This window comes from Pholis gunnellus, assembly GCF_910591455.1.
Source record: "Pholis gunnellus genome assembly, chromosome: 9".
Lineage (NCBI taxonomy): Eukaryota > Metazoa > Chordata > Actinopteri > Perciformes > Pholidae > Pholis > Pholis gunnellus.
Window position 1 is genome coordinate 14,076,902 of NC_136535.1, and position 11,455 is coordinate 14,088,356.

Genomic DNA, 11,455 nt, shown 5'->3' on the forward strand with positions numbered 1-11,455 from the left:
GCACGGTGTTTCATGCCGTTTCATCAGCCACAAACAGCATATTTTACAATATTTATCAGCCTCACATTTTATTTTCATCACTCCCCTTGAAGACGCACGTCACTGCAATGACGCTTCAAACTGTCCTCTCGCGAGACGGGAGCACAGTTTCCCAGGCAGCAGTGTGGTGTGTGTGTGCGCGATAGAGACAAGGGAAGATGGCGACGCAGGAGAGCGAAGCTGCTAAAGCCACCGAGAGCAACGGCGAGGTAAAAAAAAAAATGAATGACACTCTCATTATGTCACTTACTCTTCACGTCCACGTGAAGGGGGCCGTTTTTATCCGTTGGAATGTTCGTTGTGGGGACCGTTAACATTAAAACGTGTTACAGACCGTTGCACGAGCCTCAGTGACGTTGTCAGTTGCCGGTTGGTTTTTAAAACGACCCCCTCCTGCCGTTAGCAGTGTGCTGAGAAACCCGCACTGTTAGCGACGTGAGAGAGGTGTTAACGGTTGAAAACTCAATGGAAGACATAACATTACATAAAAGTCACATTAATATTAGTTGACTCAATGTGTGTCGGTGTGAGCCAGCTGACCGCTGCGGTGTGTCAGTTAGCTATCACAAGGCCTGAGCAACGCAGCTCGGCGTGACTAACCAGGCCAGTCTCGATCAGCTCGACCACATTATTATTTAACTGTCAAACCGAGTCTTCCATTATTACAGTCTTTACAGGGAAACGTTGAGGCTCGACGTACATTTTGTTTACGCCTCATGGGAAAATCCGGCAGCTAATATTGATAAAAATGTCAAATGAGATGAATCGGATGTAGATAGACAACGTCAAAATTAGCTAACTCTGGAATGTGCTTTCTTAAATTGTTAAAATAGTAGCTGTTGTTGAAAGTAATTGGGACAATATCCAGTCAACTAGCAATTACTTCCGGAGTGACAAATGTCATAAGTCACCACTGGTCAAAGTGAATCATCTCTCTCATGGTCTCTGCTTAATTTAAGTCTTTAGCCAAACAAACACAAAATTACTAGTGATACTATATATAGATAGATAAAAGCTGTAGCAAATGTCTGTTATCTTTACTCTTAAGACCAAGACAGACTAGTCTTTTTTTTGTCATTCGACTAATGATTGATCAGTGATTCTTTTCAGAATTAGGTTAAACTTAGTTTTTATTTTCTTTAGGAACCTTTTTATTGTTTAGTAACCCCAGTTCACACCTCATGTCATTATCATTACACTGATTAAGCAATGACAAATCTCTGAGTCTCAGAAATGCCCAAAAGTTTGTTAAACATTGGCTGTCCTTTTTGAAGGTTTTTCCACATCCTTCTCTTACAACCATCTTTTTTCCGGGGTTAAATGTTGCTAAAACAATTTGGGGGATTTTGTACACATCTCACTAGGGATTTATCTTCCAAAATAACCGAAGCTCTGTGATTCAAATGTAAGTGGCAGAATGTAGGTTAAGGGTACAGCATGATCTATTACGTTTAGATGAGTTATCTTGCTCTTTAGGCCAACTGCTGGAGAGTTGATCAGTTAAGAGACATTTCTGAGGTATTAATCTACTATTAAAGTGGCTAATAATGATATTAATTTAATATTTCTGCCGGTTACCGGTGTAACTGTATTGGTTCCAGCACAACACGCATGATGAAGTCAGCATTTTCATGTCTAAAATATCATCCTTTTTCCTTGTACAAAATGTCCTTTTTAAAGTGGTCTTTAATGTAATTAAATAAGCACAGATGGAAAGCCTTTTACTATACCAATCAACAGACATGCCTTTTATATCCCTATTTATTGGCCTATATTGGCTTACTTCCCTCTGTAGTGTACTGTCATCATGTGTGATACATATCACCGGAGCAATCTCCACTTCTGTGAATGACTGATTTATCTTGACTGTTAGCCCGTTTCCTGTTAGACACACACTATCCAGTGTGAAGCATTTACTATGCACCCTGTGCGTGTGTGTATACAGGTGGTTAATTGTTAATCCTTGGTCATTGTGTGTAAATTGTCCATTATTATCTCGAGCTGGAACAGCTAGCCTTGTTTCTCTTGTAGAGCATATATCGATGATCCATCTGTGTCATGGTTATTACGTTGATCCCTCCAGGAGACAGAGATCCATGTCTCAGATAATATAATTGCTTTTACTGCAGCACATGGCATCGAGGATGAAAAGATCTATTCTGAGCCACTTCATGGCCTTGAAATTCGGTTTGTGATGGTGCTGGGCCAGTGTTTTATCACAAACCTCAACATTTCCGATGTTCATTTAGTCATTTCTTGGCCCTCTTGGAACCTTTAATAACCTGCTGAGCAGAAAACGTTTTTTTCACCCTCAAGTGTTGTTGGTTTCTCGAGGCCAGCCTCTGGTCTCCGTTGTGTTGGTGACAATGGGGGAGATTAGATGTTTAGATGGGGAATGAGTCTCATGACTTGGCATACGCTTGTGTATTGTGTCACTTGAATAGAATGTGGCCTTGCTGGAGGGGTTGGTGGGGGGGACGATGACTACGTGGACACGCTGAAGCAAACTAATGAAAGATTTTACTGATATTTAATATGCTAATATGTATGCTAATACTTGCATGATACAAAGGTTCTGTTAGGTCAGGAGATCATAGTAGTTAGCGATCCTTAGAAATAAAATATCTCAGCTTTAGGGCCTTTAATATGTCGTCTTTATACATCCTCCTGTAATTTGTAATTATTTTAGCATTTCATCAAAAATGTATTTTCATCAGTAAATCTGTTCAGTTCAGTTGAATGTTATAAAAATCAATAAAACGTCAGAAGATGGTTTAACAAATGTCTGTTTTCCAGAACCCTATGTTATTTATTCAAATAGCTTATTTTGTCTTACCAGAACAGTCCAAACCCATAAGCACTCAATTTACAGTTGTGTTATCAGAGACAACAGCAAATCTTCATATTTGAGAAGCTGGAGTAAGAGAGGGTTTGGTGAGATACTGTTTTATCTCGCCAATTAATTATCAAATCTGCCGTTTGTGGATAAATTGTATTTTTGTCACCTTATTTGCATCCTTAAAACTGTACTTTATTCTCCCAGTTTTGACCTTAGGTTGAGGATAAATCAGTCCCCTATAGATTACACTTCATCATACCACCACGTTGGGCTTTGTGTCGTCTTTGGCTGCACTGACCGTGTTTCTGTCTATAGTTGCAGGTGAGCAGCAATGGGACCGCTGCAACAACGGATGGCCAGGCTGTGCAGACAGCTGAAAATGCACTGGATCCTCAGCAGCCGCCGCAACCAGCACCTAATGCATGGCAGGTCATTAAAGGAGTCCTCTTCAGGTTAGTTCTTGTTTTTTTGATTCGGCCGGCGTGTCCTCTCTTTGTAAGTGGAGAGCACTGCTCATTGTTTGCGGTCCGATTAGCAAACTGTGATTCGAGACTGGTGTTGGAGTTGAGAGACGACGTGTACGACAGGGTTGTTTCACAAGTAGCCAGTTTACAAGTACATTTTTAACCATTAAAAATCATTGTCAGACGACAGTGGCTGAGTTCCCATAATGCATTTTGGCCAACGTGTTGCGTCTATTTTGCTCTCCACACAGACTGTTTACCTTCATTTATCCAACGTCTGCTCGGGTGTCATAAGTCACGACTGCTCTGACCTACAAATGGAAATCAGAACGCTTTCAATGCAAAAATCTTAACCCCCGCCCCCCCGCTGTCTACAAATCCTACATGTGAATGCAGAATCTGTTTAAACAAGACAAATGTTTAGTTAATGGAGTCTGTTTTGGTACAGTTACACGGGTACATTTGTTCCTGCTGCCATTGGTGGGATGACAAAGGTCAGGTCTCTAAAGAGCACACTAATTATGATTTACTTAATGTTCAGTGATTTGTGTAATGGACCGTTCAAAAAGTGTTCATTTCTGACTGTGGTGGATGAACAAAGAAATCCTGCACCGTCAATCACTTGTACTCACTTTATTAACTATGCAGTAAGTTTGGATGCCCTCTGAAACCCGGTTCTAAGCGGGAACCGGTTCTAGATTAGTAAAAACCGGGGTATGGATAAATTTCGAAGTTATCACTTGTGCTATTGGTATCTGAGACATTGGGGTGTGAGATTTCCATAATGGAAAATAAGGTTATTGAGCAATTAATCAGCGTTGCAAACTTCTCTCCCGGTGCCCATCTTTACACGAGGGGCGGAGTTGTGCTCCTACACACACTGGGTAAATTATATAAAGTGTGTATTAATTTAACTCGGGTAGATGTTGATCAAGCTTGTTGTCACAAATGCAATGAAACCCAATCTCTTGTAAAAAGCCAATACTTTAGCAATACACCTGTTCAACAAGCAAAGAAAAGCGATAATACAAGACTGTCTCATCCACCGCTGCTGTGTGTTTCACAACACAGCGCGCTAGCTCGTCTAAAAGCTGTCTACTTTGTATCTAGTCTACTTTGTATGTCGTCTAACTGTTAAGTACTTAACTTAGTTTAGCAAATTCTTATAAACTCAGCTGCTGGCTGAGACAAACCAGCCCCTCCTCCTCCCTCTGCCAGCGGTACCTGCAGGCAGTAATCAGCAGAGGGAGGAAGACAACAGGATGGATGACTGATGTCTGTGTTCTTCATTCTTTCTAAACTCTACTCAGTATTGTGATGTCAGGAGTATTATTTATTTTATTGACACTTTTAGATTCGTTTATAGTGAGATATTGAGTTCATGTCAGCTGTTGTAAACATTACTGTTGATGCTCTATAAACAGCATTTTGTTATATCTGATGTATGAATAAATTATAATCCAGGTCTGAATTAGTTTTTTTAAGAAATGCTATTTAAAAAAAGCAATTATTTAGTAAGGAAAAAGAAGATACTAGTGTGTGTGTGTATATATAAGAGTAGTAGTATCGAGAAAAAAAATCCTCATGATATCCATCCCTAGTAATAAGTATTACCTGACTGTGGTGGATGTCAGTTGTCTAGTGTATGTAGATTTAAGTAACTTTCAGGGCATTTTAACATGTTTCTCTAATCAGTTAATCTTCCAAATGTACAGAACCTAAAGGGTTGTTTTCCACTAAAAATGCTCAAGCAAAGTACAGCATGTGTGGAGGTGATACCAGTTTAGTACTTTTATGGCATCGAGATCAAATAAAGCCCTTTGGTTGATCTTCCTGCCTACAGTTACTTTGACAGCCAACCAGTGAACGAACATGTCAATTTATTACATCAAAAAGATTACGTTGCATTATTTTGCTGTTGTAAGTTTGTCTGACAGTGATTTAGATTTTAAAATCTTTCATAAAGTAGAACAAGTAGATCGAAGGCAACCATATCATGTGTAACAAAGAATCAATCTTTATCAATTGTATTATATCAGACAAATGCATTATTTTAATGTCTTTTTAACCCATACCAACCAAAGAGGGGAGTAGACATTGAACAAGGCCACAAGCACACAAAGGGTGGTTGAGAGTTCTTCAGATCTCAAGCTATAAGGTCAAAACAAATTACTTTGTCTCAGGGTTTTTTACCTAGTATTTTCTCCATTAACATACACATGCGAGTATTAATCCACTACTGCTCTCCTAAATTTATTTTTTCTCTTAACTTTCTCCAGAATCTTCATAATCTGGGCGATCAGCAGCTGGTTCCGTCGTGGGCCTTCAACTCCAGACCCCAACACTCCAGCCGGGGCCCCCAGAGTACCCAGCAGGAACCTGTTCCCCAAGGACACCCTCATGGTATTACGCTCGTCCCCTCTGTCCCACGGCCAGTTGTTTTTAATTGAAGTGAAGCTGTTGTGATCTCTTGAAGTATTTAGAAAGCAAAACGGAGCTATATCTTCCTTTCAGGCTTGCTCTCCCATGACTCTTTTAATGTTATAAACACCTTTTTTTTTTTTTTTTACCGTGCCTGCAGGACCTGTACGTGTTTTTGTCCCCAGACGAAGTGTTCACCGACTTCAACAACACAGAAGCCCTGTTCTGGTTTCACAGGGACTTGGTCTACGGAGACTGGAGCGTCGGGGAGGAAGGGGACGGCTGTTACGAGCACCATAGGGAGATAGACATCCCAGAGGTGAGGATGACGGGGAGAGTGATACAATCTGAAGAGAGAGGTGACAGACAGTAGATGGATTGTGAGAGGGAACCGGTATTAGTTCAGGGTATGAGGTCGACGTTGGTGAGGAACAGGAAAGACGAGTTACTGTGAACTTGACAGACTTGTAATGTGTATTTGTCTGAAAATCTAATACTTGTTCCTGCTTGTGTACTTGCAGAATCTGCTGAAGAACGGTTCTCTTTACATGCACGTCTACTTCACTAAAAGTGGATTCCACCCCGACCCGAAACGCAAGGGGCAGTACCGCAGACTGGCAACAGTTCATTCAACACGCAGTAAGCACATCTGGAGAACGCACAAAGTGTAAACTTTAAACAAAAGTTGTAATAATAGAACAGTATATTTCATCATTTCTAAGCGTTAACCTTTACTCGTTTTATCTCTTTCAGTGCTGAATAAATTCAAGCGAAGAAAGTTTATGAAGACCAAGAATCTGCTTACAGGCGAGACAGAAGCAGATCCTGAAGTGATCAAGGTATTTTAGTTTTACTGAATACTTTTACTTAATACATATAGACCGATATATTGGGGGGGGGGGGGGGGGGGGGGGGGTCAAGTAACAAGAAATATCAGTAAAGAAATGTCAAACTCAATTTGAGGTATTTTAGAAGTGGTGTCACAACTACATAGTTTGTTCACCAGTGAGCATCTTCGTCACAATTACAAAACCAAAGATTGTTTATTTACAAAATATATTACTGTTTGTAGTATTTTTATTACTTTATTAGGAATCCAGTGTCTGTTAGTCCATAATACGTGTTTATCCTCATGACATACATCTTACAGAAAAGCATATTGTAGCTTATCTTTAAATACATTTAACAAAATTTAATTAGTTAAAATTGAGTCAGTAATAAGGTAAATCAACAAGTTGACTAGTTGGATTTGACTTTGTATTGGTCCTATCATCAATAGAAGACTATCTGCTCTTCGTAGATGATGGTGCAGCTCATCTCTGACATGTCAAATCAAATGTGTTTGTTCACAGCGAGCAGAGAGCCACGGTCCAGTGGAGATCATCTCTCATTGGCACCCCAACCTCACCATCAACATGGTGGACGATCACACTGCCTGGGTTAAGGGCTCTGTTCCCCCTCCTCTGGACCAACGTAAGCTCCTCCCACTCCGCTCTTTGCCACGTCTCAACGTGGAAAAAGAACAACAAGAGTTGTTCTTTTACAGGTGGTGTTCTTTTTCTGTCAAACCATCTTTGACTTTTCCACTCTTCTACCACTAGATGTTAAGTTTGATGCGGTGAGTGGCGACTACTATCCCATTGTGTACTTCAATGACTACTGGAACCTTCAGAAGGACTACTTTCCCATCAACGACACCCTGACAACACTACCACTGCGCCTCGCCTACTGCCCGCTGTCCTTGTGGCGCTGGCAGCTGTACGCTGCCCAAAATGCACGTTCACCGTGGAACTTCCTACCCGACGACACCTACGAGCAGTCCGACGAGGACCAAGACTCTGTCAAGGTAAGAGGTCAAGGGTCACAGAGACGGAAGGCTGAATAAAGGGAATTTCATTATATGAGATGAGATGGGAAATGTTTCTTTTTGGTTCTTATACACAGGTTTACTTTTGGGTTAGTCGAAAATACAATTGCTTTCATTTTTTCATACTAGCTGTATTTATAGTGCTTTTCTACTATCTTTTATTTGTTTTCTAGCTGTGAGGCGGCAGCTAAATGTAACTTGTGTACTTTCTGATCAGACATAAAGATTCAGACTATGTTACACCTGTAATTTAAGATTAAACTCTCTTTCATAGGTGGCTCTTTTGGAAACCAACCCGTACCTGCTGGGAATCACCATTGTTGTGTCCATTGTGCACAGCATTTTTGAGTTTCTCGCCTTCAAGAATGGTGAGGTCACAGCAGCCCGTCTTTAGTGAGGACTTAACAACAACACAGACTGCACTGTGTTCGTCCACCGCTCAGCTTCAACTCACCACCATCTCCTCCTCAGATATCCAGTTCTGGAACAGCAGACAGTCTCTGGAAGGCCTCTCCGTGCGCTCCATCACATTCGGAGTCTTTCAGTCTCTGGTGGTGCTGTTGTACATCCTGGACAACGAAACTAACTTCGTGGTGCAGGTCAGCGTCTTCATCGGCCTCCTTATTGACCTGTGGAAAATCACCAAGGTCATGGACGTCAAGGTAAGTCGGAGGATTGTTTTCTTTAATGCACAATATTGTTTGTTTAACATTGTTTATTTCAATTTAAATTATGAAAAAGAAAAAAACTTTGAGCCAGTGGCTCCTGTCCTCCGTCTTTAACAAATATTACAAATGTCACTGAGTTCATCTTCAACCAGAACATTGGGCGTTAACGGTGAATGTTTCAAGATGTTTGAATGAGAACTAGCAGACTCTTCTACTAGACTGACTTTAGAAAGAGACCTTGAAGCCCAACAATTGCATTTGATAAGTTTCACATGTTTTTCAAACTTTCTCTTTTGTTAATTTGAATGCTAACCCATCGTACCTCCTGTATTTCTACTGTACATTGTCCTATTATTATTTCCATATACCTATAAACCTGTGTTTGTCTTTCTCTAGTTGGACAGAGAGAACAAAATTGCAGGAGTGTTGCCAAGATTGGTATTCAAAGACAAGTCAACATATGTGCAGTCTTCAACCAAAATCTACGACGACGTAAGTAAAACCAAAACTCAACTACACAACTCTGAACACCGCAAGAGTGTTACAAAAAAAGCAAATGAGTAATATTTTGTACAAGTAAATGTCATATTTTTTTCTGATAAAACGTTTTCCTATCTTGATCTGTGAGCAGATGGCTTTCAAGTACCTGTCGTGGCTGCTCTACCCTCTGTTTGGCTGCTATGCCGTCTACAGTCTGTTGTACGTAGAGCACAAAGGCTGGTACTCATGGGTACTCAGCATGCTCTATGGCTTCTTGTTAACCTTTGGTGAGTACGTCTGAAGCGTTCATAGACTTCACTCCATTAATTATCATTTTGTCTTTACGTGGAATATTTATATTGATTTCCAGGAGTTGAATATTTTTGAATGGTTTCATCGCACATAAACAGGACTTAATGTACTGTAACGGTAATACAAAAAACATATCTTAGCTAAAAAAGGAGAAAATGAACTTTTTACAAATAAACTTGATGATTTATTAATGTGTGTGCCATGTAACTGCCCATGAATTAGCTAATGTATATGAAAAAATGCAGGGAACACTCTTGTATACAGTAGGTTATTACCTATAAATCAAAATCTCCAATCTCTGTGTAGGCCTTCCAAACTGAAAAAATATCATAAAAATACAGTAAATACCCTTAAATACAGAAGTTTACAAGAATCTCTATCCCTGGAACTATTGTATATTTATTTTCTTAATGTGTTATTGAATTTACTTTATTGTTTTGTTCCTGTTTATGTAAATCTATTTTCAAAGGCCAGAGATTTAGCTGATTATTCTAATGGTCTCTATTAATTATCTTGTCTCTAAGTGGATGTACATGTAGCTAATGTTTTCACACTTGCATCATGGTTACATATCCAATTCCCAGCAGCCTCTGCTAATGTGATGTGTATTAATAGACTTTACTTAGTCCCGTTGCTTGTTGTCTAATCCTTCCTATATGTGGTTTTTAGGTTTCATTACAATGACGCCGCAGCTATTCATCAACTACAAAATGAAGTCTGTGGCCCACCTCCCATGGAGGATGCTCACCTACAAGGCTCTCAACACCTTTATCGACGACCTGTTTGCCTTCGTCATCAAGATGCCCATGATGTACAGGATAGGGTGCCTCAGAGACGGTACGTCTTCCCCCATCTACATGCTGCACTTCTTATGTATTTACTTGGATCAGGGGAAGTTAAATAATCATTTAAAGCCGTTTAACATCATCAGCCTTTGATGCCTGTCACGGCATCTGTTATTAATAATCCTCCACCTCCACCTAGTGTCAACTCTCTACATCGCACTGATTTTCATGATTGAAGTGTTTATTACGGGCATAATGCATTTTAATTATACCCGATTCTCACTGGACTAACCCGTCTCCGTTCCTGCAGACGTGGTGTTCTTCGTCTACCTTTACCAGCGCTGGATCTACCGGGTCGATCCCAACAGGTTCAACGAGTTTGGCACCAGCGGAGTGGAGCGCGTCCCCGACGGCACAGAAGCAGCAGACGCTGCCCCTGCCACACCCGCCGCCATCACAGACAAACCAGAGGAGGAGAAGAAGAACGATTAAGCGAGACCACGCCCTCATCTGCCTCCCTGGCCCTCACTTCTGGGGCGAAGAGGACTTGTGGAAATTAGGCAGGGAGGGGAGTCGTTGTTAAGCTGTCATGGACGCCACTAAAAAAAAAAAAAAAAAAAAAGTGCAGTTCAACTGTTCCCTGTGATCTCTGTGTGGATCCACAGAGAATCATATTCAGTGTAGACTTGGTAAATTCTTCTTTCTGTTCCCGGCCCTCTCGTTTTGCAGTTCAAGTGAAGTAAAACAAAACGTGATGTACTGTATCTGTATGATTTTTCAGAGGGTAACGATGTCTTGGAGTAGAGGTTGGGAGGAGAACTGGTTGCAGTTATACTATTTTTTTTATACAGAGTTTAAAAAAAAGAGGCTAAGTGTAGCTTTTTATTTAAATTTTTCTTTGTGTAGATTCCTTGTGAATTTTTCTTTTCATTCCATGTGAGCATCATGTTTCGGATTGCCTGGAACCTGGTGAGTAGTGCTGGAGGGAACTGGAAAGAGAGAGAGAGAGGTGGTGACTGGAGAAAAGATGGCCGACTCAACAGGACACTACCCACGAGACAGTGACTACTACCCTCAATTTAAAACAAATGGTTAATGTTCTCAACTTGAACATAAAAAATAACAGCCTTGTTGGTATTAATATAAATATATTAATATTGTCAATGACTTAATTTTTTTTTTTCAGTCATTGAAGCATTTTTTTTGTACGTCCTCAAACTGCACAGAATCTCAGCTTGTCATGTTAATAATACTGTTGTCAAATCCGTGTAGCGGTGTCTAATTTTAATTTTATCCCCTCAACCAGATGTCTGATTTTCAAATTGTTTCACGTTGACGCTCCGAAACAGATCGCCTCGACAGACACGGTGGAGACAGTCGGGTGTGCTGGAGGAACTCCGGTGTCTCTTGTTTTAATTTTGAGTGCTGTAAATCCTGAAACAAATCGGTTTCCATGTTCGTACATATTAAATTTTGATTCACTCATGTTTATAGTAAAACCTAAGTGTGATTTTAAAATGTCTTTCCAAAGCTTCTTTTCAATTTTACACTGTGGTTTTTAAATAACTTTCTAGGTTCAA

At 40.3% G+C, this 11,455-nt stretch overlaps 1 protein-coding gene across 1 annotated transcript; it reads left to right on the plus strand.

Moving 5' to 3' along the window:
* The first annotated feature begins 153 nt into the window (after positions 1 to 153).
* Positions 154 to 10,541, plus strand: clptm1 (CLPTM1 regulator of GABA type A receptor forward trafficking). The gene is made up of 14 exons (XM_079166234.1): positions 154 to 248; positions 3,194 to 3,330; positions 5,622 to 5,745; positions 5,924 to 6,082; positions 6,285 to 6,402; positions 6,517 to 6,602; positions 7,116 to 7,236; positions 7,365 to 7,609; positions 7,905 to 7,998; positions 8,102 to 8,292; positions 8,695 to 8,790; positions 8,930 to 9,065; positions 9,760 to 9,927; positions 10,186 to 10,541. The coding sequence occupies exons 1-14, from the start codon at positions 198 to 200 to the stop codon at positions 10,365 to 10,367; spliced, it is 1,908 nt and encodes a 635-aa protein (XP_079022360.1). The 5' UTR covers positions 154 to 197; the 3' UTR covers positions 10,368 to 10,541.
* The last annotated feature ends 914 nt before the right edge of the window (positions 10,542 to 11,455 follow it).